This window comes from Panthera leo, chromosome B3, assembly GCF_018350215.1.
Source record: "Panthera leo isolate Ple1 chromosome B3, P.leo_Ple1_pat1.1, whole genome shotgun sequence".
Lineage (NCBI taxonomy): Eukaryota > Metazoa > Chordata > Mammalia > Carnivora > Felidae > Panthera > Panthera leo.
In genome coordinates, this window is record NC_056684.1 from 102,295,282 (window position 1) to 102,322,128 (window position 26,847).

A 26,847-nucleotide genomic window follows, 5' to 3' on the forward strand; every position below is an offset into this window, starting at 1 on the left:
ACATCTCCATCAAATTCTGAGGATTCCACAATCTCTTTAGGTCTTGAATCTGAACCCTTTGCTCCATTCTTTTAGTTTTATCTGGTCTATTGTAATACAATGACACAGAATTATAAACACATACAAAAAAGAAGTCCCTAAACTGTTTTCAAAATAGAGCTTACACTAAACCTGAATGGTTCCTGAAAGTTTATTTTTAAACAAGAGGAATAATTTCCTCTATCATTTCAAGCAAAAAGATATTTTAAAAGGAAAAAAAAATAGACACATTAGTTTCTATCCTGCTATGTGATGTTGCAGTTATGATCTAGCCTATGCGGTTATCTGAAATTTCTTTTTTTTTTTTTTTTTTAAATTTTTTTAACGTTTATTTGTTTTTGAGACAGAGACAGAGCATGAACGGGGGAGGGACAGAGAGAGAGGGAGACACAGAATCGGAAGCAGGCTCCAGGCTCTGAGCCATCAGCCCAAAGCCCGACGCGGGGCTCGAACTCACGGACCGTGAGATCGTGACCTGAGCTGAAGTCGGAGGCTTAACCGACTGAGCCACCCAGGCGCCCCTGAAATTTCTATATATTGCTATATATTTGCGGGGAACATGTTAATATACTACATCTCTAGCAGAACATTACATTTTGATGATTAAACATGATTATCATTCTAGCAAGGCCATAAATCTCTCAAATTCTGAAAAGTTTACTTGTTCAATTTTCAAAGTAATATGGGTGTCATTTTGAAAAAGAAGTTTCTTTAGTTTTTAGGCATGAATACTCATATAGAATCATCCTTTAACAAATAAAGTCAAAATGTGTGTGTTTGTGTGCTGGGCTTATGCACATTCTCAAACCAATATATTATGAGATGCTGAATGGTTGAATGACGTACTCAGGCTTTTTTAAAACCCTTTAGAATAGGATAGATGTTTTCAAATGCTTCATAGATCTCAGAACGTTCTTTGGCACCTATAAAGAAATCCAAGTTTATATAATATTTAATATAAAAATACCAAAATTGTTTTAAGAATAAAATTTCATCTGTCACCTCCAATTACCTTTAATATGAAGATATCTCTTTAGGTTTACCTGAGAAGTGACATTTTGGTAAATACAAAAGAATTTGGTGAGGACAGCCACATTCCCATGAACACATACCCTAGAGCAGAGCTTTCTAGTACTTTGCTGTGTGGGTGTATCAGTTCATCTTTAGTCTCACAGAGTATGAAATATGGAATGTTATCTCTCAGCATGCCATGAACATGACCAGAGAACATGACTTTTGTCAGCACCTGTGGGCACTTAGCTGCCAGCACAAGGGACTTCCTTGGATCCCCTCATGTCTAGTTGACACCTTGATTCCCTAATATTGCCTAACAGAGTGAGACAAACTGCAGCAAAAATTTTACATTTCATTGTATAAGGAGAGATTATTAGAGGAGGAAAACTGTGCCACTGTCACTCCTTAGAGTCTGCAGTTTCAAAGATGTTTAATTGTAACTGTCCTAGGGATTAAAATGGATAAAAACATGAATTAGACAAGGTCCCTACCCTTGAGAGACAGCAGTCAGGCCCTGCTCATCTATCTCTCACCACCACTCACTGCTACCAACTGCTTCCACCTTCAAAGCTATTCAGGCACATTGTATTAAGGGTTCTAGACTGGTAGTACTTATGTTCATATGGAGCTCTCAGCTAATTGGGAAACTATTATCTGCTGTCATTGGCAGGAAGCAAGTTAATTCTCTTATTAGCATGAAGAGAACTGGAAAATAGCTTACGCTGATAAAGACTCTTCCTGGAGAACGTAAAATGATTCAGCCACTGTAGAAAAGAGTTTGGCAGTTCCTCAAAAATGTTAAGAATGACCAGATGACCCAGCAATTCTACTCCTGGGTATTTGTCCCCAAACTGAAAATAGATACTCCAACAATATGCATGCACACATGGATTCCTTGCAGCATTATTCCCAATAGCCAAAAAGTGGAAACAACCCAAGTGTCCATCAAAAGAAGAATGGATAAACATGTAATATACACATACAATGGAATATTTTTTTAATGTTTGTTTATTTTTGAGAGAGAGACAGAGACAGAGCATGAGTGGGAGAGGACTGAGAGAAAAGGAGACACAGAATCTGAAGCAGGCTCCAGGCTCTGACCTGTCAGCACAGAGCCCGATGCGGGGCTCGAACCCACAGATTGTGAGATCATGACCTGAGCCAAAGTGGGACACTCAACCAACGGAGCCACCCAGGCGCCCCCAACAATGGATTATTTAGCCACAAAAAGGAATGAGGTTGTGATATATTCTGCAGTGTGGATGAACCTCAAAAACATTATGCCAGGGGTGCCTCGGTGGCTCAGTTGGTTAAGTGTCTGACTCTTGGTTTCGGCTCATGCCATGGTCTCATTTTGTGAGATTGAGCACGGTGTCAGGCTTTGCACTGACAGCTTGGAGCCTGCTTGGGATTCTCTCTCTTTCCCTCTTCCTTCTCTCTCTAGCCTTTGTCCCCCGCCTCTCTCGGGGGTAGGGAGGAACAAACATTATGCTAAGTGAAAGAAGACAGGCACAAAGGGTAACATACTGTATGATTCCATTTATACGAAATATCCAGAGTAGGTAATTCCACAGAGGTTGCCAAGGGCTAAAGGGAGGGAGGAATGGAGAGCAAACTGCTTAAGGATATGGGATTTTATTTTGGAGTAATGGAAATGTTTTGGCACTCGATAGAGGCGGGGTTGCACAAATTGTGACTATACTAAATGTCACTGAATTATTCACTTTAAAGTGGTTAAGTTTATATTATGTGAATTTCACCTCAAAATTTTAAAAAATGTTAAAGAATCAAAGATGAAGTCCTTATAAGCTTAAAAAAAATTTTTTTTTGAGAGACAAGGACAAAAAGTTACTTATTCCAAGGAGTTTACTGCATGTGAGTCTCCACCCTCAAAGACTTGGGGTGGGGAGAAGGAAGGGGACGAGGGGAAACTACTGACATGGGTAACAGAAACTCTGTACCTTTGGGGCAGGAAAAATCCCTTAAGCCTCAAATTTTTGTTACAGCACTAAGATTTTCATTTCTAAAGTGGTTGTTTTGTAGAAACCAAACAGTGAGTTGGGGAAACATTTATTAAAAAAAAAAATTCTGCCTCTGATTTGATGGACTTTTTCCCCCTTTTAGGTACATTTGAATGTGAAAGCTTTCTTAACAGGAGACAGTAAAGTATAGTAGATACAGCAAACACCCACTCACCCACCCATTCAGCCTCCATCCCCACCCACCAAAATCAAGGTTCTTTTTATATTTGAGAAATGGAGGATCTAGGTCCGACATTCAAGATAACTATGTACTTCAGTTTTTCACAACGCTTAAAAATCATACCTATGGGAATGCAAGCTGGTGCAACCACTCTGGAAAACAGTATGGAGGTTCCTCAAAAAACTAAAAATAGAACTACCCTAGAGCCCAGCAATTGCACTACTAGGTATTTATCCAAGGGATACAGGTATGCTGTGTTGAAAGGACACATGCACCCCAATATTTATAGCAGCCCTATCAACAATAGCCAAAGTATGGAAAGAGCCCAAATGTCCGTTGATGGATGAATGGATAAAGAAAGTGTGGTATATATATATATATACAATAGAGTATTACTCAGCAATCAAAAAGAATGAAATCTGCCATTTGCAACTACGTGGATGGAACTGGAGGGTATTATGCTAAGTGAAATTAGAGAAAGACAAAAATCATACGACTTCACTCATATGAGTACTTTAAGATACAGAACAGATGAACATAAGGAAGGGAAACAAACACAATATTAAAACAAGAGAGGGACAAAAGATAAGAGACTTAAATATGGAGAACAAACAGGGTTGCTGGAGGGGTTGTGGGAGGGGGGATGGGCTAAATGGATAAGGGGCACTAAGGAATCTACTCCTGAAATCATTGTTGCACTATATGCTAACTAATTGGGATGTAAATTAAAAAAAAAAAATCATACCTAAGAGGATTTTCAAGCGCCAACAAGTTTAGCATTCTGGCATCCCCTGAAGAGCAAAACACGCCCGTTGCCCAGGAGGGAACAGACATTGACAGTGATCATTATTTTATATGATAGAATAACATCAGTAGACACAAAAGAGCTTTTTTTTAATACAATTTCTTTCATTTCCTATGTGGAAAATGAGGCCTAAGAAGCTGAAGTTCCCCTGAATCATGAATAACAGCTATGGGTGAAGACCTCACGTATCCAGTGTCCCATCTAAAAGTCACCAAATAAACTTTGCCAGCAGTTGTAACTGGGTATTTCAATGAGGGGATTTGGTCAATCTAGTCAAATATTTCCTCGCTGAAATATTGGTATCACAACTTTATGGGAACCCAAATTGGTCCTCTAGTCCTATTAATCTATTATCAGACATCCCAATTTAAAACACCAGGCTCCAATTAGGTGCCTGGCCTCTCCGTCTTTTCCTGCAGGAGAAAATGACCACCACTTTTGGGGATAAACACCGTTCCTGACCAGGGTGATGGAGGAGGAAATTCTGTGGCTGTCATAATGAAGAAAGGACTGGCATTGAAATCAAACTATATGAGCCCAAATACCAGCTTTACCATTAACTAGATTTGAAATCACAGGCAAATTGTTTAACCTCGGAGTTTCCATTTCCTTATCTGTAAAATAAGGACAACAGCCTTCTCAGAGGGCAGCTGAAAGCATGACATGAGTGAATGTTGTAAGAAGTCCTCTGCAAACCATATCATTTTATAATCTAAGCTATTTTTACGGTCCTAGGAGAATGTGCTTCAGGGTTAGGGACATTGGGATGGCTGGCTTGTCCAAGTACACATAGTTTATCATCTGGTTCTGTAAGAGCCAGTGGCACATAATTTGTCTGTCTCCTTTCCCCAGGGCCGATTCCGGCCATGGGTGAGGCAGTGGGGGGAGGGTATTATATTTGCTTTCCCGTCCAGTATGTGTAGCTGGTAGTCACCTGAACTTTATGAAATATCTACCATCTGTAATAAGGTTTAAAAGTTCATTCCTACCCCTTGGCCAGCCCAAATATCAATTTCCAATACTACTTAGATTTTCCAATTCTATTCCTACATCAGGGAAAGTCTTACAATTTGTTAAAAATAGCATTCAACCCTTCAAAGTACACATTTTACAGTACATACTAACTTGCTATTGTTGGGGGATTCCTGGTAACCACTGACAGGGATCTTGTTATCTCTCTGGCCTACTCACTAATAAGTCTTGCCATTTCTATGTTGCCCTCTGACCTCCTCATTTCCAAGAATTGCTTGATTGAGAGTGACCCTACATAACAAAAACCCAGCTTCTTAAGAAGTCCATTATGCTAGAGGGAAAGAGATACATGTGAGGCGTTTTAGACCATAGACCAAAGCCTCTTTAGACTTCATATTCCTATCATCAGGGCAAGGCATCACAGCAAAATTCCAATCTTTCAATGCTAGGGGAAAAAATGAGACTGGGCTTTCACCAAGGGAATAACAGCTAACATTTATACCACATTTACCATACACCAGGCACTGCTTTTCTGCCTCCTCGCATTTAGCAGGTATTTTCTATGGCCACCGGCCTTTACATATGTGGAAATCAAGGTGGAGAACTTAAACTCACCCAAGGTCATACAGCCAATAAATGGTAAAGCCTGGGTTTGAATTAGACCATTGGTTTCCAGAGCCCAGCCTCTTAGCCACCACACCTGCTGCCTCTCACCACTAAAAGTATTTCTCTTTCCTTCATCTGACAAGAAGGAAAAGGGAGAAGGTACCCCCCAAAACCACAGGTGTTTGCACAGACATCCAAAGAGCTGAGGGACAAAGCGAGTACCTGAAGGTGGTGGGCACTTCAGTTAATACATCTCATCCTCCCCGCTCCCCTTCACAAAAGTGATGATCTACATCTTGCAAGAATGGAGAAATTTAGCTTTGTTTGTTCTACATGCTGAATGTGTAACAAATTTTAAGGGAAGTGTATTGCATGGTCTTCAGTATAACGTGTGGACAATTGTTTATTTGTGTGATTTGAAACTTGTAGCAAATGTGTACCTACAAGTTTTGTTTGTTTTAATTGGGGTAAGTAGGAAAGCTGGTTTTAATTTTTTTTTTAATTTTTTTTAATGTTTATTTATTTTTGAGACAGAGAGAGACAGAGCATGAACGGGGGAGGGGCAGAGAGAGAGAGGGAGACACAGAATTGGAAGCAGGCTCCAGGCTCTAAGCCATCAGCCCAGAGCCCGACGCGGGGCTCAAACCCACGGACCGCGAGATCGTGACCTGAGCTGAAGTTGGACGCTTAACCGACTGAGCCACCCAGGCACCCCAAGCTGGTTTTAATGAAAGATATTTAAAGAGATTTGTTTTTGTGTACTCCTAATAAAGATTTAGCCTATTATAGTACTTGTCAATTGGCACTGTTAATAAGACTGATTAATAATTATATAAGCATGTACATGAAAGTATCTTCCAAAGGTCTTGAAAAGTTTGTCCCCTCTATATGTAGGGCATATGTAGGGCATATATAGTACGGCATATGTTTGCTCCAGTATTTATACTATTCAATTTACTTGGCAGACTTTCCCCCTTTCCTTTAGGATATACAGAAGTAAACTTCAGTCACTAGGAGGTCTTCATTATTTTAGACTCTAAATTGGCAGCATCTGAGAAATTATAGCTTTGCTGTATTCAAAACGTTCTTGAATTCCAAACAGGCTTTCCTCACTTTGAAGACACATTAGTTGTTACAGTAAAACAAACTATAAAACTTTACTGAGAGTTCTAAAAGAAGACTTAAGAACAGAAATTCCATGTTTTGGGATGCTGAGTGAGGACTTCATCATTTTTCCCCAAATTAATTCAGGTAATGCAAAAATCTCAAATTTTTTTAGATGGGACAAGATTTTGTAAAAATTCTAAAGCTTATTTGGAAGACTAAATATTCAAGAGGAGCTAAGAAGCAAACTGAGAGGGGAAATTGACCCTAGCAGAAATAAAGACCACTAAAATTAAGGCACATTTATACCACAATAGTAATATATACAATAGGATTATCACAGAATTCTGGAGCAAAGGCAAGACTAGAGAACAGACCCATATATAAAGGTCAAATGGAATGATCACAAATTAAGAATAAGTAGAGTAATATGCAGTGGTAAGATGGCTGGCTGGCTATGTGAGGGTGGGTCCTAATTACTTTGGCCCCTGCTATATAAATTTGGCATTCATCTTGGAACAGAAAAGTAAAATATGTAAAAAGTAAGACAAAATTAGACAAGAGTAGCAAACTTCAGTAGAATGGTATGGAAAGAATCTCAACCATTTACCTCAAGAGTTTAAAAAACCCTTGTTTATGTAAAAATAAGTCAACTGGAAAAAGCCATAAGCATAAAACAAAGAGTAATTACTTTTAATATTATGGCAAACTCATACAAATCCTTAGGGAAAAAATAATAAAACACTAGACAAAAAAGATTAAGTCATGTACACAATGTCTACAAAAGACAAAATGCTATTTCTTGACTATCTTAGAAAAGTCATCAATTTGTTTCTGATTGCCAATGTAGTTAAAGCAATGAGATCATTTTCACTTATAAAGTAAAAGTTTTTTTATGCCATTTTTGTTTTGAATATTACTGAGGGTTGATACTTAAATTATTGCTGTTAAGAACATAGAATATGGGAGAACTATATTGTGTATCCCTTTAAAAAACAATTTGATAATTTGTATTCAGAACCTTAAGAGTAGTCATATCCTTAAACAAAAGTTCCATTTCTGAGCATCCACACTAACAATATAATTCTCCACACATAAAAATAGCCAAAGTCTGTGCCATTATAAGCAGCAAACAAAGAAAGAACATTTAAATGCTTGGCAATGGAAAATAAGTTTGATATGATAAAGTGTGAGAACAGAAGTAGGAAACAGGCTGTTGGCCAAATCTAGTCCTGTTTTTGTATAGCGTGTGAGCTAAAAATGGTTTTAAATTCAATGGCCTAAATGATTGGGGGGAAAAAAATCAAATGAAGAAAAATATTACATGACACATGTAAATTATATGAATTATATTAAATTCACATTTCAGAGCCCTTTCCTTTAGGTAATGCCTATAGCTACTTTCATACTATAATGGCAGAGTTCAGTTGTTGCAACAGAGACCCTATGGGCCACAAAGCTTAAAATATTTAGTATTTGGCCCCTTACAGAAAAAGGTTTGATGACCCCTCTGTTAGAACATTTGTAGCCGAGGAACACCTGGGTGGCTCAGTTGGTTAAGCCACTGACTTCAGCTCAGGCCATGATCTTGCGGTTCACAAGTTCAATCCCTGCATTGGGCTCTGTGCTGACAGCTCAGAGCCTGGAATCTGCTTCAGGTTCTGTGTCTCCCTCTCTCTTTGCCCCTCCCCTGTTCACACCCTGTCATTCTCTCTCTCTCAAAACTAAACATTAAAAAAAAAAAAAAAAAAGAATACTGTGCAACTCTTAAAAGTATTCTAAGAGGATGTTAAGGATGTTAAGATAAATATACATATAAAAAGAAAATAAAAACATGAAAAAAAGTTATATCATTTTGGATATTGAGACCAATGGGTGATGTTATAATCATTTCTACTTTTCATTTTTTTCCTCCAGGTGTTCTACAATAGCAAGGCTTTATAATGGTGAACAAAGCTATTTAAGAGGAAAAGCAAAGCATACACACAGCTACTGAATTTTAGGAAAGTCAGAAAATAATCTTAGAACTCACCTGTCAACACAACTTTTCCAGATACAAAGATAAGCAACACAATTCGTGGTTTTACCATTCTATAAATAAGGCCAGGAAAAAGTTCAGGTTCATAACTGTTAAGATATAAAAGGGAAAAGTTAAAAATAGTACTATTCAACCACTTTCCCATAATATTCAAGACCCAGAATATTGAAGCTATTTTACCAAGAACTTTTGGCCTTTTTTTTTTTAATGTTTGCATTTATTTTTGAGACAGAGACAGAGTATGAGCAAGGGAGGGGCAGAGATAGAGGGAGACACAGAATCTGAAGCAGGCTCCAGGCTCTGAGCTGTCAGCACAGAGCCCGATGCGGGGCTCGAACTCACGGCCTGTGAGATCATGACCTGAGCTGAGGTTGGACGCCCAACAGACTGAGCCACCCAGGCGCCCCATTGGCCATCTTAATAGAAGTACTCTGGAGTGCCGTAGGCAATTTCTTACGGTAGAGTCAAGAACAAAACTCATCTTTGGTCCCAAGATTTTTTCAAAGTGCAGATCATCCTAAGCTATTAGAAATTAAGATAACTTAGGGCACCAAATTTAATGTATTAAAATCTTCTTGGTTAAATGTTTTCCATCTTTCCAAAAAAAACCTATCAATAAAAATACATAAATGTGTTTTCTAAGTTTTCCAAGTTTCTCAATAATGAGCACATTTTATACACATTTATAAACTGCTAAAGCTAACAATTTTAGCAGATAGAACCTAAAAAATTCTCTAGACCACTATCATTTGTCTCTGGAAAGGTGCTGTAAAGAAAACTAAACTGTCCCAAGTGTTAAGAATTTAGGATTTGTGGGGCACCTGGCTGGCTGGGTTGGAAGGGCATGGGACTCTTGATCTCAGGGTCGTGAGTACAAACCCCACGTTGGGTGCAGAGATTACTTTAAAAAAAAAAAAAAGAAAAACTTTAAAAACTTTAGGATTTGTTCCTATAAATGGTAACTCAGTTGTATTTACTACCAAATGTAGAAGGATGATAGGGCTAAGAACTGCTTCTCCAGGCTCCGGCAGAGAGAAGTAGAGACTCCTAGAAAAGTCTTGAAGAGACTTCAAAAAAGAAGTCAAAAGTTAAGAGGAGGCTGAGGAAATAAAAGCAACAACTAATGAAGAACAGATATAAGAAAAAGAAGAAATTTGACAAATGAAACACAACACACATAAATCTTTGCATTTAAAGGGTAAATCCAGACCACAGAGAAAAACTCCATTCCATTCTTCAATGAGTAAGTCTCCTACAACAGCAGATGTGAAATCTCTTATTGGTACTAGAAAGATGCACTGCAGTGGTGAGACCATTTGCTGAAGTGTATGGAGGCTGCTATGGGTGGACTTGTCTTCCTAGGACATCACTCTTCGTGCAGAGAGCCTGTTAAGACTTTATTCACTTACCACTTCTCAACCCTGGGGAGACAACGATACTGGCGGGAACCCTGGAAAACTTGTATGGGAGCTATGAAGTTCTAGCCAAGAAAGTGAAAGCTAGGGGCACAGAAGAAATGTTTCCATTTCCCCTTCCAACAGAATCTTAGCATTCTAGAAAGGAAACAAGAAAACCAAAGTCTTCAGTATATAAATGACGGCAAACTGCAATTGGCTTTCAGAACCATAGTTTTAAGATACCAGCATAAGGAACTTCCAGTAAGATATCTACTTCATTTTATTTATTCTCTGCCTCATTTCAAAGGAAGGTTAAGGCCAGGGGAAAAGAAAAGAGACTTGGTTAGAGACAGAATTTTATGAGGATAAAGAATAACTAACACTTGCCAATCTCTTAGCCAACCCAACTTCAACTCATCATTCAAGTGTTGGCTTCAGTGTTACCTCCCATAAGAACTTTGACCTCCATATTCCCCCCACCCTGTGAAATATCCTGCTTAATGGTACCATAGCACTCCAAGGGGTGTTCACCCTCATAGTTACCATATTAATTTTAGCTTCTCTGTCTTCCCTTTAAGACAGTGAGCTCCATGAGGGCAAGGGACCATGGCTGTAATGACTGTCATGATCACCATAGCATATGCTACACGGTAGCCTCCTAGATATTAGTCACTTAGTATTTGTTATCACGATATCTTTGATTTAGAAAGTAAAGGAAGGGAGAACAATGTTCAGAGAAAACTGGAAACAACTATGGCATAGAAATGTTGACAGAGGAGGTGCCCAGTAACTAGGGGATACTTACGGTATCAGATGCTGATACACAAATTTGTAGATCCAGGAGAATGAAAAGAACTTGAGGTTTTAACATGGGCAAACTTCACCTAATAATTACGACTGGTATATGCCATGGTTCCCTGACAGGGTTGCAGACAATTAAAGAGAGGTCTCATTTTAAAGATACAAACTGTTGAAAAAGAAGTGTTTTCATGCCTCAATGCCCTCAGTCCACACATTGGAGCTATAATCCATATCCTAAGGGTGGAGCCCAAGTGGCAAACTTTTGGAGGAGACAAGGATAAGACTAGAAATAGATAGTAGTGGGAATATAATGCAGGCTTTCTGGCTACGTTAAAAAAAAAAAAAAAAAAAAAAAAAGATGGATGAGATCCTAAAACTGCTTTGGAAGGAAGACAGAACAAGTAATGGACCCACTCCAAGTGGCTGAAATCAGTGCATAGGAGGAGTTCTCATCTTCCCCTACTGGCAATTTTATCTTTCAGAAAGCACAAGTAGTGACAAGGGGTACTCCTACCCTAGACTTAAATCTGACCTACAGGGGCGCCTGGGTGGCTCAGTTGGTTAAGCGTCCGACTTCGGCTCAGGTCATGATCTCACGGTCTGTGAGTTCGAGCCCCGCGTCGGGCTCTGTGCTGACCGCTCAGAGCCTGGAGCCTGCTTCAGATTCTGTGTCTCCCTCTCTCTCTGCTCCTCCTCTGTTCATGCTCTGTCTCTGTCTCAAAAATAAATAAACGTTAAAAAAAAAAATTAAAAAAAAAAAAAATAAATCTGACCTACAAAGACGACAATGTTGGTGAAAAAGAAATAAAGTGAAATTTGGGAGAAATTGTACACATCATTTTAGAGGCCTAAATGGCCAGAAAGCAGAGTGGTAAGTCTAATACAGACATAGAATCCAGGCAGAGATCTTTCATCAGAAAAAGTTGGTTGAGAGACAAACCAGAGGCCCATGGTTGAGAATCTGGAAGAAAAGATGCCTCATGTGTTAAGAGATTCTTAAAAACAAAGCTTTGCTATTAATCTACAACCCTTCCCAAGATTGAAGAATGAGAAAGGCACCTAAAAAGGCAGTGTTTCCTGCATGGGGTGCTTCACAGTTGAACTCAATGGTAACATCATAGGTATCCAATAAGCATATGTTGAAAAAAATTAATGCAGAGGAAAAAGGAAAATACAGTCAAGGGGAAATCAACATAGCCTGAAGAATATCCTAAAAGCTAAATCTCAGAATGAACTGAGATTTTTGAAAAACTAGGAAAAAACAAAGCAATTTTTAACAGCTGTTCAGACCATGTCTGAAAAAGAAAGCTAACAAATGTCAGAGACAGCACAGCTATAGGATCCCTATTCACTCTGTAAATGCGAATGATCACTCGAAGGCGAAGCATCTGTGATTCTAAGCAGCTCACAGGGCCTTGGCCAGGTATATATGCCCCAGGGCAGGGGGCTTTTTGGTGTTGACCAGTCAGCCTCCATCACTGCCGAGGGCCTGAACAGGCTGGGAGAAGCACCAATGCAAGTGAGGAAAGCAGACCTGGTACATTTGCTGTTGAACTGGGAAGTTACATTTGAAGAAGCAGGCTAGAGATACTCCCAGGACTCCACTAACGAACAAATTGTAGGGTGGGAGCCATAGCTACACACATGTAAAACCCCCTCAAACTCAATAGGACAAAAACTAGGTAGGACTGCCTTCATAGAATGTGCTAGGCCATTCTTTTTCCATCTTCTCTCTGACCCTTTCTCCCCTGCCAGTCATCAGCCCCTTCCACCCTGCCTACCCATCTCATACTGCTTCTTTCCCAGCCATCGCCACCACCCCTGCCAAGCTGAGTGTGCCTGTTTCAGAAATCTGCACACTAGGGAGTCTCAAGCCTCTGGCAAGCAGTACTGACATCACCTGTGAGCCTGTTGGAACTGCAGATTCAGGCAAAAATCAATGATGATGCAGCCTAGGCAGGAAAGTGTTTGTTTTTTTTTTAATGTTTTTATTTATTTTTGAGAGAGAGAGAGAGAGAGAGACAGAGCATGAACAGGGGAGGGTCAGAGAGAGAGACGGAGACACAGAATCCAAAACAGGCTCCGGGCTCCAAGCCGTCAGCACAGAGCCCGATGCGGGGCTCGAACCCACGGACCGCGAGATCATGACCTGGGCTGAAGTCGGACGCTCAACCGACTGAGCCACCCAGGCGCCCCAGGAAAGTGCTTTAATAAGCTGTCCAGGTGATTACTATGCAATTTAATTTTGAGACCCACTATTTCAGAAGATTGAACACATACAGTAACCAGTAAAGACTTAAGCACAGCATCTTAATCCTTTTACCTACAGTCTTAAAAAAAACAAAACAACAACAAAAAAAGCACAACACTTTCTCTGAAAGATACACTATGTAAGCAGCCTGCCTGTAATACAACTTCAATACCTCGGGAAACTCAGAAAGTTTTATAACCGTCATACCTACTGAACTGCTGATGGGTTAACACCAAACCTTCCAGCCTGATGGGAAATCTCACATCACAGCTTCCAACCATGTTCTGTATTTTAAAATCGAGGAATCTGGCCGGGAACCCAAGCTTCTGCACCACACGAGCATACTTCCTCGCAGCAAGTCGAGACTGCTCTTCACTGGGGAGGGGCAAATGTATTTAAAGAGGTCTTAATCACCATGTCCCCTCTACTGCTTGGGCTGTGTTCACACACTTCCCTGATTGTATCTTTAGCATCTGTACCATGTTGGTCTTTCAATGTATACTACACACCTATAGATGCTGAGGACAAGGACCAACCTCCCCTACTTTTGTCCCTAGCACCCAGTAAAAACCAAATTCAGAAACACATTTCCATCTTCATTTGTCATCTTACACATATAGGGTATTTCTCTCTTTTTAATTATTTTTTAAATCTTTATTTATTTTTGAGGGAGAGAGAGAGAGAGAGAGAGAGACAGAGCATGAACAGGGGAGGAGCACAGACAGAGGGAGACACAGAATCTGAAGCAGGCTCCAGGCTCTGAGCGGTGAACACAGAGCCCAATGCAGGGCTTGAACCCAGGGACTTCGAGATCATGACCTGAACTGAAGTGGGACACTTAACCAATTGAGCCACCCAGGTGCCCCTATTTTTCTCTTCTAATTGTTTTAAATGCTAGAAGATAAAATTAACTATTTCACTGGTTTCAGAGTGTGTCCTCAGACCTGTAGCAGAATCAGCACCTTGTTAGAAATGCAAAGCCTCAGGTCCCAGCCTCAAGCACTCTGGGGTTGGGGCCCAGCAGTCTATGTTTTAACAAGCCCTCCAGATTCTAATGCTCAGTCAAGTTTGAGAACCATCCATCTGGTCTAAAAGTTTGTGTCCTGTAGATGGGAACAACAGCAACAAAAATTCGGATACATGCATACAAAAAGAAAAAAAAAAAAATCAACATGAAGTAAGAGGTATGCCAATTGGGTAGCAAAGACAAGATATCAGGACCAGGTTCTTTATGAGACAAATTATATATAATTTGTTTGTTTTTGGTTTTTTTTTTTTAGCACAAAAATACCTCAAAACCTAACAGATTTTGCTCAGGCTTTCTCACAGAATTATCACTCAACTCACACCCCAATGAGAAAGGAAGAAATTTATTCCACTTTGTGGCCATATTCTTCTAAGTGTTTGTCCTGCTCCAGCCTGAAATCCACGTCAGAGAGTGTCAAGTCTTGAGAAGTGAGGCTTTATTTTTCATTACGTGCTTTTCATTGGTCATTGGCAAAACAAAACAAGGAGTCTCAGCAGGGGTTGTCAAACAGAATGGAAACCTGGTGGGTGAACCATGTGAACTCCACCCTCATCTTTATGTTGAAAATCAGAAGCACCTGGAAGAGCCAGATTGAACATTTGGACCAAAGGAAGCACTCCATTCTCTTTCCTATCTAGAGCCTTCACAACACTGCCCCTCTTAAGTGTATTAATTACATCACATATTTCACTCCACATTTCTTCTCCTCACCCACTTCTACCTCCTGAGATGTCCCTGCCAAGGCCGTGTCTCCAAGTTAGCAAGGAAATAAATACAGTCTCAATTTTGAAAACATACATTTGCCTAACTGGCTGTATTGCTGATGTTTCCCATAGTGCTGATGTTTATAAGGTCAAAATTTAAGAGTTTGGGGAGCCCTGTAGTTTTGTTGGAAATCAGCTGTCAATAGGACATAGAAATTCCCAAACAACTTATGGTTAAAGTCTACATACATGTTCTTGTACAAACATTAGAAAATAGAGTAAGAACCAGTCGTGGTGACACTGATTAAATTGTCAGTGATAACCACTGATTAAATTTGACGTTTGTGTACTTTCCCTGTGCAAATACAGGTAACCTTCACTAGCAAACTCCAATAATTACGACTAAAGAGAAGAGGTTTGGATAAATTTTTGGAGATAATTCTGATAGCTCTTAGACTAACCAAAATTTCACAAATCTCTGTTCAAGACTCAAGAACCAAATAGATTTGGGGAAGAAGTATCTCATTATCTGAACTCACTATCTGAATTTTCACCATTAGATTTTGGCAACCAAATAAATTCAGATAGGGAAAGATACTCATGAAAGTGTGTGTAATATAAGCATACTTTAAAGTGAAAGTTGGATAATAAACTTACAATTTAGTTTCCTGTTCCCCTACAGCGTAACACAATGTGACATCCTTCCAACTCAAAATGTGTATGTTTTAATAGCTAAATATAATTTAATGATCTAATCAAAGATTATCAGGTATTTGTCTCCCCCCCCCCTTTTAAACAATGCTGAAATGAACATCCTTGCAGATACCTTGCAGAGTTGTCCAATAAGGACCTAAAAAGGGGAGATTTATGGGGGTGCCTGGCTGGCTCAGTTGGTTAACTGTCCAACTTTGGCTCAGGTCATGAATTCACAATTCATGGGCTCGGGCCTTGTGTTGGGCTCTGTGCTGACAGCTCAGAGCCTGGAGATTGCTTTGGATTCTGAGTCTCCCTCCTGCTGTTCCTCCCCCACTCACACTCTCTCTCCCAAAAATAAATAAAGATTAAAAAAAAAAATTTTTTAATGGGAGACTTCTAGGTCCAAGAATACATGGATCAACAGAAGAGACAGCCCAGAAATTTACCCAGATACATATAAAGAACAGGTAAAAACAGGTAGGGGAAAATGTGGATTAAGAATAGATTTGTCACATAGATACAAAAATCCTCAACAAAATATTAGCATACCATATATAACAGTGCATTAATCAGATCATGCATGATGATCAAATGGGATTAATTCTGGGGATGTAAGAAGCATTCAATATTTACAAATCAATCAACGTGACACATGACATCAACAAAATGAAGGATAAAAATCATATGATCATCTCAACAGATGCTGAAAAAAACCAGTGACGAAATTCAACATCCATTTTTGATAAAAAACACTCTCAACGAAGTGGGATTAGGGGACCATACCTCAACCTAATAAAGGCCATATATGAAAAACCCACAGCTAACATCACACTCAGTGGTGAAAAACTGAGAGCTTTCCCACGAAGATCAGGAACAAGCCAAGGATGTCCATTCTTACCACTTTTATTCAACATAATACTGAAAGTCCTAAACAAAGCAATCAGACAAGAAATAAGAGGTATTCATACTAGTAAAGAAGCCAAACTGTCATCATGTGCAGATGACATGATACTATATTTAATATCCACCAAACAACTACTAGAAGTAATCAATGAATTCAGTAAAGTAGCAGGATACAAAATTAACACCAAGAAATTGGTAGTGTATCTGTACACTAATAAAAAAAAAGTAGAAGGAGAAATTAAGAAAACAACTCTACCTAAAACTGCACCAAAAAGAATAAAATACCTAGGAATAAACTTAACCAAAGAGGTGAAAGACCTGTACTCTGAAAACTATAAACACCGATGAAAGAAACTGAAGGTGACACAAACCAATGGATAAAAATTCCATGCTCATTGATTGAAAGAATATTGTTAAAATGTCCCTGTTACCCAAACCAATTTATAGATTCAATGCAATCCCTATCAGAATACCAACATTTTTCACAAAACTAGAATACTATTGAAATTTGTATGGAACCACAAAAGACCCCAAATAGCCAAAGCAATCTTGAGAAAAACAAAAAAAAACAAAGCTAGAGGCATCACAATTTCAGATTTGAAGATAAACTACAAATATGTAGTAATCAAAACACAAAAACAGCACAAAAAACAGACATTTAGATCAATGGACAAAGAGCCTAGAAATAAACCCACAAATACATGGCCAATTAATCTATGACAAGGAGTCATAGATTATAGGAGTCAAGAGTATACAACAGGGCAAATAAAGTTTCTTCAATAAATAATGCTGGGAAAACTGGATAGCTACATGAAAGGAAAAAAAAGAAAAGAAAAAGAAACTGGACCACTTTTTAACACCCTACACAAAAATAAACTCAAATTGATTAAAGATCTAAATTCAAGACCTGAAACCATAAAAAATATAGAAGAGAACACAGGCAGTAATTTCTCTGACATCAGCCATAGCAGCATTTTTCTAGATCAGTCTCCTAAAGGGAAACAAAAGCAAAAAGAAACCATTGGGACTACAAAGTAAAAACTTTTGCACAGGGGTGCCTGGGTAGCTCAGTCGGTTGGGCATCTGACTTTGGCTCGGGTCACGATCTCATGGTTCGTGAGTTTGAGCCCTACATCAGGCTCTGTGCCGATAGTTCAGAGCCCGGAGCCTGCTTCGTATTCTGTGTCTCCCTCTCTCTCTGCCCCTCCCCTGCTCATGGTCTGTCTCTCTCTGTCTCTCAATAATAAATAAATGTTTAAAAAAATTTTTAAAAACTTTTGCACAATAAGGAAACCATCAACAAACCAAAAGGCAGTCTACTGAATAAAAGAAGATATTTGCAAATGATATATCTGATAAGGGGTTAATATCCAAAATATATAAAGAACTTCTACAACTCAACACCAAAAAAATATATAAAAAATCTGTTTAAAAAATGGGCAGAGGACCTGAACAGACATTTTCCCAAAGACGACACACAGATGACCAATTGACACACGAAAAGATACTCAACATCACCCATCATCAGGGAAATAACACAGCAAAGCCACAATGAAACATCACCTTACACCTGTTGGAATGGCTAAAATTAAAAGGACAAGAAATAACAAGTGTTGGTGAGGATGTGGAGGAAAAAGAACCCTTGTGCGCTGTTGGTGAGAATGTAAACTGGTGCAGCCATTGTGGAAAACAGAATAGAGGGTCCTCAAAAAATTAAAAATAGAAATTCCATACGATCCAATAATTCCACTATTGGGTATTTACCCAAAGAAAACAAAAACACTAATTTGAAAAGATAAATGTACCCCCATGTTTACTGCAGTATTATTTACAATAGTCAAGATATGGAAGCAACCAAAGTGTCCATTGATAGAGAGATAAGGAAGATGTGGTATACAAATCAACAGATTATGCAACCATAACAAAGGATGAGATCATGCCATTTGAGAGATCATGGATGGTCCTAGAGGGTATTATGCTAAGTGAAATAAATACCATATGACAAAGACAAATACCATATGATTTCATTTATGTGTGGAATCTTAAAAAAATTAATAAAAAGCAGAGGCAGACCTAGAAACACAGAGCACAAACCAATGGTTGCCCGAGGGGAGGGGGTTTGAGGGATGGGAAAAATGAGTGAAGGGAAGTGGGAGACACAGCCTCCCAGTTATGGAATGAATAAGTCAGAGGAATTAAAGGCACAGTATAAGGAATATAATCAATGGCCTTGTAACAGCGTTGTATGGGAACAGATGGTAACATGGTATGGTGAACATAGCATTAGGTATAAACTTGCTGAATCACCTGAAACTAATGTAACATTGTGTCAACTGTACCAGTTTATATATTATATATATATTATATATAATATAAACATATAAATATATATTTAATAACAATTATAATAAAATTTAATATAAATAACATAAAAAACACAAATATAAAAAATATTAACACCCAGTGTTGTTTGAAGAAAATGAATACTTGATGCATCTCTAGAGTGAGGAGAAATTCATACAACCTTTCAGGTGGACAATTTACTACTCATCTTCTAACACTTAGAGGGAAAAGCAGCTCCTACCATAGTTTCATGATGAAAGGATCTATATCAGTACAGGGCTGCCTCTGCAGGAGATCCAAGAAAAAAACAAGCCTTTTAAGAGTTGCCTCCTGAGCTAATGCTCAAGCTAATGGTCAAGAAGTGCCTAATTTACCTCCTTTAAAAAGTTCTTTCCATTTATATGCAATGAGGAAAATATACAATAACTACTTCCCCAGGCTTATAACAGGCTTTGTCACCACGATAGTTTTTTTTTAATTTTTTTTAAACATTTATTTATTATTGAGAGACAGAGAGACCCAGAGTGTGAGCAGGGGAGGGGTAGAGAGAGACACAGAATCCAAAGCAGGCTCCCGGCTGAGCTGTCAGCACAGAGCCTGACGCAGGGCTCGAACTCACAAACTGTGAGGTCATGACCTGAGCTGAAGTCGGTTGCCCAACCAACTGACCCACTCAGGCACCCCACTATAGTTTTTAAATGCACCTTAAGAACAAGTTCTAGCAGCCTAGCTAAGTCCCTTCAGTTTTAACAGGGGAACTGCAAAATGACACCTAAGTCAGTATTACGTGGCATTTCATGAACTTAACTCTTTAGCAAAGTATTTTGTTCCTACTATGTGTTTTAGAACATGAATACTATCCTTCCTTGTTTTACATACGGAACTATTTGTCTGATAACAGTGAAGGTGGTTCCGCATACCTTTTGGCTCCCGTGCAGACCATTTTCCCAGAGCTAAATATGAGGGCTGTGGTCCTGGGCTCTCGGATCCTCATTATGACAGCAGCAAACCTCTATACACAAAAGTCAAAAGAACAATTAGCCTCTGCCAGGATATAACACTATTCCAATTGAAAAGCTGAGCCGGACATGAAATCGGTCTTGAATAAACTGATTCTGGATGGGAAAGGGAAAAAATGTCTGGGTCTATTCTCCCCGCGCTAATGCTAACAAAAACAATCATGATTCTAAAATGTACTTAGAAAAAACAGGTAAGAATAATAACAATAGAGCTAAAATTTGAATGCCTGTTATATTTCAAGCCCAATGCTAAGAGGTTTAAAAGTTTTGTCACCTTTATCCTCATGCTAGATCTCAACTGAGTCCATGATTATCACCATTTAGTGCACAGGGAAACTAAGTGGTTATTCAGCTTCCAGCATTACACAGGGAATGGTAAGGTTGAGATTTAAAACCATGACTAATTGGATGCTGTGTTTTTTTACCTTGAAATACTTCCTTCTTCTTTCAAAGAATATTTGGGGAGGGGGAGAAGTATGAGGTATGTTACAGGCTTGCCAAGACTCTATAATATACTAGTAGCCACTAGTATATATATAAATATATATATATAATATATATATTTGTCAAGTTCTTGCCTACCATAGTAGTTCTCGAAGTGCGGTTCCCCCACATGAGCAGCATGGGCAAGCCCTTCAGGTGGTACTGATGCAAGGGAGGGCTGCCACACTGACATGTCACCAAAGACCTGCTCCTCCTTCTGGTCCTACACACGCACTCCCTTCTCCTGCTCTCATCTTCCCCCATTAAGCCAGGAAGGAAACCGGGGTGGGTAGTATGCAAGACTGCAGGTTCCCTGGGTCAGAGCTCCTCCACAGAACCAAGGTGGGACTAGAAATTTCAGATTTGAAGTGTTGACAGAGAGTGAAAGAACCCCGAGTCAGCACCACACAGAGCCGATTGAATCTTGTGAATGTTTTCCAACATTTAAGGTGATGCCCTCACCTTAAGGTGAGCTATCTTAAGATAGCTCAAGTGCCAAGCCAGAATTTCTCTGGCTATCAAGTCCAAGTTTGGATAGATCTTATACACAAAAATAAAATGAGGGAGCACTGAGCATGATGGGCAATAAAATATGCTTAAATATGCTGACTTAATAGTGTGGTCAATCATGGATGCAGCCGTACGAATCCTAGCTTATCATTGTGTTTCTGTGCTCATCATAGCCCCCTACATGAAAGGGGAAAAGGAAATATCTGGGTAGTATTGAAGTACATTTAAACTCAGATGTCAGCAAGAACACTACCAAAACAGTAAAAACAACTTAATCCATACATAGCTGATGCTCACAAGGTCCACTGGGTTCCTCTGTAGGAACTCTGTACGGCCTTCTATGTAGGAACTTCTGTACGGCGTTAGATACGCCATAAATCCTCCACCACCCAGGATGGTGAACTTCTCCCCAGTAGGCACCAGATCTTACTCTGTACTCATAAGTACAGAGACCAGCAAATTACTAAGTGTTGACTGAATGAACAAACCTACTTCTTAGGTTGATAGGCCATTAAAAATCGGATGCCTCGCCTTGGCAGGACACAACAAAGAGTAGACTTTATTAAACTTTGAGGGAAAAGAAATCCCTGACTCCTACTGGAGTAAGTAGAAGCTTGAACTTCACACTTTAAACAATTCAGCTTTCTCAAACAAGAGAAATTGTAATAGGAAAAGTACGTGTCAGGTAGGTGGAACAACATTTAGAAAAAACTATTTCCAGAAATATGATGGCATTTTAAGAAAGTTAGCATCCTTGCAGGCTCAAAGTGGTCATACTGAAAAATCTGTTTGAATGACAAGGGAAAAATCTTAACTTTTAGGAACCGCTCAACCACTGCTTTACTCAGCACAGGGAATGAGGTTATTTTTTATAACTTCAAAACAGACAATGAGGCAATTAATCCCTTGAGTTGTCAACAGTTCTGCACTAACAATTTTTTTCCTGTTTTAAAAACAATAACAAAACGGGGCTCCTGGGTGGCTCAGTAGGTTACGTGTCCGACTTTGGTTCAGGTCATGATCTCACAGTTCATGGGTTCGAGTCCCGTGTCAGGCTCTGTGCAGACAGCTCAGAGCCTGGAGCCTGCTTTGGATTCAGTGTCTCCCTCTCTCTCTGCCCCTCCCCCGTTCATGCTGTCTCTCAAAAATAAATAAATGTAATTGAAAAAAAATTTTTTAATAAAAAAACAATACCAAAGGAATGAGTCAATAACATGATCATATGAAGTAAATCTAGTATATGTACTGCCAAAGCAAGCACTGAAGTAAATCTAAACAGAAGCTAATTGTTGAATGAAATACCGAGAAATCTTACCTTTGGGTTATACTCTGCATTTTTTGCATGCAAAGCTATTTTCTTCAGATCCAATTTACAGGCCAGGTTTACAGTGGAAACTATATTCCTGAAGAAAGAAGTCAACTTAGAAAATTACATCAGAGGGGCGGTTGGGTGGCTCAGTCAGCTAAGCGTCCGACTTCGGCTCAGGTCATGATCTCGCGGTCCATGAGTTCGAGCCCCGCGTCGGGCTCTGTGCTGACAGCTCAGAGCCTGGAGCCTGTTTCAGATTCTGTGTCTCCCTCTCTCTCTGACCCTCCCCCATTCATGCTCTGTCTCTCTCTGTCTCAAAAGTAAATAAACGTTAAAAAAAAATGGAAAAAAAAGAAAATTACATCAGACACAAGAAGTAAAAAAATTAAAATGTATTAACTTCCTCATCTCATAAGTATCTATTAGCAACTTCCTAGAATTATTCTCAATGTGAAATACATCGTATCATGAAGAACTCTAGTAAAATGTAAAAATTCCAAAGTGAAGTACTAAAATAGTTTTTTCTGTAATGTCGTGACTAGCTGAATAAAAGCAAGCTTTAAATCTTTTTCAAAACCATGTCTCAAAATAGCAAGCATAATCCTAAATCAATTTGCAAGTTGAATCCAATTTTACATCTTTATATTCTTTGTGTTTATCCTACCCCAACCACAATTCTCAGCAATTACAGTGCTCTAGTATAAACAATATAATCCTTAAGAATGTATATACTAACTCTTAACCCTCTCTTAGGAGATCAAGAATTGGTACTTCATTTAACAGATAATCAAACTGTCAAAGACACAATCCATTAAAAACTGATAAAAGAATAATTAATAAGGCACTTGGGTGGCTCAGTCGGTTGAGTGCCCGACTTTGGCTCAGGTCATGATCTCATGGTTTGTGAGTTTGAACCCCGCATGGGGCTCTGTGCTGACAGCTCAGCCTCCTTCGGATTCTGTGTCTCCCTTTCTCTCTGCCCCTCCCCTGCTCACACTCTGTCTCTCCCTCTCTCAAAAATAAATTAAAAAAATATTTTAAAAAAGAATAATTAAATCTAAAATTCTCTTCCCCACACTGTTATTCTGAAATTAGTTGTCCTCACATTCAAGAACATAAACGGTATAACCAGGAGCTCACCCATTAAACACACACACACACACACACACACACAAACAACTTACTGTAGTTGAGGCACAATTCCAGAACATTCTGAAACAGGGGTCACTGGTGTCATGGGAGTTATGGACATCAGAGGCGTGGAGTTTGGTTTCTCAGGAGAGGGCTGGTCTGAGTCAGCATCACCAGGGTATGCTTGTGAATGGGACTTTGACAAAGTGCTGTCACTGATTAACCCCAGACCAATGTCCTGTTCTCTGGGTAATGACAACCTACTTTGCTGACTTTGAGTTTTACCATTTTCTTCGATGTCCTGCTTGCTTCTAATAACACTCTGGTCTTTACTTTCTTGGGTAAGTTCATCTGGTAGGAAGCTAAGATCCACAGATGAGAAATGGCCAGATGCTCCTTTGACTTCTTGAAGATGTGCATTAAACACAGTCTCTGAATTGGATGTATTAGGTATGTACCCATCATCAGGTACAACTGGGCTGAGCAGCGGTGACCTAGGTGCAGCAAGATCATCCTAGGCCATTTCCAAAACAAAATGCAAGAAACAGAATAGCACGTCACACCAAAAGGATACCACTACAGCTAGCAGGCAGCAAGTTCAAGATGCAAAGCAATCCAAGATAGCTTCTAGTCATTCCAAGCCTCCTTCCATAAGGTATCACTAAGTTATATTACAGAGTTATAGCACACTTAACAGAAACAGGAAAGTAGATCTTAAAATGCAGAGACAGCATTTTTCATAAAATATTTTTCCTACATTAGATCCGTAGGAAGTTACCACTGTAATTTTATAATAAAGGAAACAGCAATCATACTCTAAATTGTGTGTACTCTGAGTCCTCTTTCTGTGCCTCCATAATGGTGTGCATGAATGTCCTAGCAGAAACTCTCAAGAGCATGAACAATGTTGAAAAGAGGAGAGGCAAACACCAGGTCCTTATTAGGCCATGTTCCAAAGTCCTCAACCAGTTCCTAACTATGATGATGAAGTATGGTTACATCGGCGAATTTGAAATCATTGATGATCCCAGAGCTGGGAAAATTGTTGTGAACCTCACAGGCAGGTTAAACAAGCGTGGAGAGATCAGCCCCAGATTTGACAACTCACAGATCTAGAAAAATGGCAGAATGACCTCCTCCCATCCCACCAGCTTGTAGAAAAGAGCTTGGTTTCACTGTACTGACAACCTCAGCTGGCATCATGGACCATGAAGAAGACAGACGAAAACACACAGGAGGGAAAGTCCTGGGATTCTTTTTCTAGAGATGTAATATATACGTGTAAATAAAATGCCTCAATGGACAAAATAATTTTTAAAACTTGTATGTACTTTGAATAGATTTACTGTATGCCGTAAGTTGATTATAAACTTTAGTTAATTTAAGTATTTTTTAGAGTTTTAAATTCCTATTTCAAAGAGAAAAGTGAACAAAGTTTAAGATGGAGTAGTGAGTGCTAATCAATACTCCACTGAAGACCTAAGGTTATTCCTTCTAGTCAAAGGAGAGATGAGTAAATGTTCTAGTTTCATGAATTTACAATAGGAAAACAGTTATTGAAATTTAAATGACAAGAATAGTTTAAATCAATGTATTGTATTTCCAGCCCAGGGAAGGCTGTTCAACCTCTATTAATATCAACTGAGGGAATGAGGTGTGCAACTGAAGGAAACAGCTAATGTAAAATTCATGGGCTCTTTTATGGAAAAGAATCGATTACCTTGATACATACATTGCCACCTGCTTCGCCCAAGTTGCAGACCTACATTCTAGACTTTGAGCACTGCTTGCAGGATAACCTCATCCGTTAGAAGATCAGACTTATAATAAATGAACACTCATGAACGTCTCATGTTGGATCTTCTTGGTGACAAAGCTACCTCGAGCTAACAAACTGGTTAGATCCTACTGAATTGTTCTGTTACTCTAAGTCCAGCAGATGGCAGGGGTGGCTAATTGTTCAAAGAAAACACTTGTTTAGAAGAATGCAGTCATTCTCTTGAAATAAGATTTTGCACTATGTTTCATTTTGAATTATGTAATTCTCCCCATTTACCCTCACCCACAGGTGGACTTTAAGAAAAGTGAGGTGGGGACAATGGCCTGGATTCCTCCCCATTGTTTTATTGGCCTCTCCTTTACTAGCTGGAAAGGATCTATCTCATCAGCCAGTTTACACCAAAGCACTACTGTCTGCAACACTCTGGGGTCTCCCTCCCCTCCTTCTTCCCTCAAGGCATTTTAGCTGGGAGGAAGCTCCCACCCAGGCAACCCAGCTTCCTGAGGCAATGCCAACAGGATATCCAAGGAGGATGTTTTATGGCAATGGAAGCTTGACAGCCTCCTTTCAAGTTTACCCTAGGAACACACTTTAGAGGATGTACTTACAGCATATTCACGGCATCTTTGGCCTTGCATCAGAAGAAATGTTTTGTTACACTGTCTTTGCAGAACCATCAACTCCTCTTTCTAGCATGGGCTTTCATTTGCTATGTGAAACGCTGAGGCTTCACTACTTCTACCTCAGTGCTAATTGTCTTCTTTTTAAAAATCCCCCTGCCCCCGAAAGTTGCCCTTTTGCCTTTCTTTTTGAAGATTCCTTGCTCTCTTTTCTTCAATAAAAAAAAATTAGGGGCGCCTGGGTGGCTCAGTCGGTTAAGCAACCAACTTCGGCTCAGGTCATGATCTCACTGCTCTTGAGTTCAAGCCCAGAGTCGGGCTCTGTGCTGACAGCTCAGAGCCTGGAGCCTGCTTCTGATTCTGTGTCTCCCTCTCTCTCTCTGCCCCTCCCCCACTCAGGCTCTGTCTCAGAAATAAACATTTTTTTTTTAATTTAAAAACCTAGATGCCTTCCATAAAAAAAAAAAAAACAAAACCAAAAACTTAACTGCGAACTGAAAGAAGCCACAGGTGTTTCCAATTCAAGTTTGGCCACCCTTGTCTGTCCCCCACCCCCCACTCCGCTGACCACCAACTCCACCCCTAGCCACCTCGAGGCTGTTTTTTTGAGGCCTGTTCTTAGCATCCAAGGCTGCTACCCCCTTGAAAGTGTACTATCAACGCTTCCCGCGTACGTTTGTCCTAGCAGAGACAGTTTGGAACCAGGGGTCGCTACTGGAGACACAGAAGCAAACTCTCCGTGTCTGCGTCTTTATAACCGTGATGGGGCCATCGAACCATGGCTCCGGAGTCACACTATGCCAGGTTCCACTTCTGGTTGGCAACCGTGGCAAGTTATTCCCCCTCTGGAAGCTTCTATTTTTCAACATAAAGAGGAGGACAATCAAGCCCACCTCTTACGGTCGCTAGGAGTTCTTCATTAAGCCTTCATTAAGGCAAAACCCTCTGGGCTGGGGACTGGGCGCTCAGCAACCCGGCGGGGACGCGCTTTGTCCTCTGGGACAGTGGCGGCAGCTTCCGGGCTCACCTGGGCGGTGCACTGGTCCAGGTAGAGCTCCAGGTACGTCTGCTCCTCCTCCATGGGTGGAGGCCC

General features: G+C 39.7%; 1 protein-coding gene and 1 pseudogene across 1 annotated transcript; one reads left to right on the forward strand and one right to left on the reverse strand.

The window, feature by feature from the left end:
• Positions 1-885: 885 nt before the first annotated feature.
• TBPL2 (TATA-box binding protein like 2) lies at positions 886-26,847 on the reverse strand. The gene is made up of 7 exons (XM_042940638.1): positions 26,782-26,847; positions 23,408-23,868; positions 22,230-22,317; positions 19,823-19,914; positions 13,437-13,604; positions 8,775-8,869; positions 886-962 (listed from the first exon to the last, which is right to left on the reverse strand). The coding sequence occupies exons 1-7, from the start codon at positions 26,833-26,835 to the stop codon at positions 886-888; spliced, it is 1,035 nt and encodes a 344-aa protein (XP_042796572.1). The 5' UTR covers positions 26,836-26,847.
• LOC122221340 lies at positions 24,195-24,618 on the forward strand (annotated as a pseudogene).

Coding starts and splice junctions, on each gene's coding strand:
- TBPL2 (XM_042940638.1), bottom strand. CDS start 26,835: ATGGAGGAGGAGCAGACGTACCTGGAGCTCTACCTGGACCAGTGCACC. Junction 23,869..26,781: donor TGGACCAGTGCACCGCCCAG/GTGAGCCCGGAA, acceptor GAAATGGCCTAG/GATGATCTTGCTGCACCTAG. Junction 963..8,774: donor TGGAAAAGTTGTGTTGACAG/GTGAGTTCTAAG, acceptor ATTTCTTTATAG/GTGCCAAAGAACGTTCTGAG.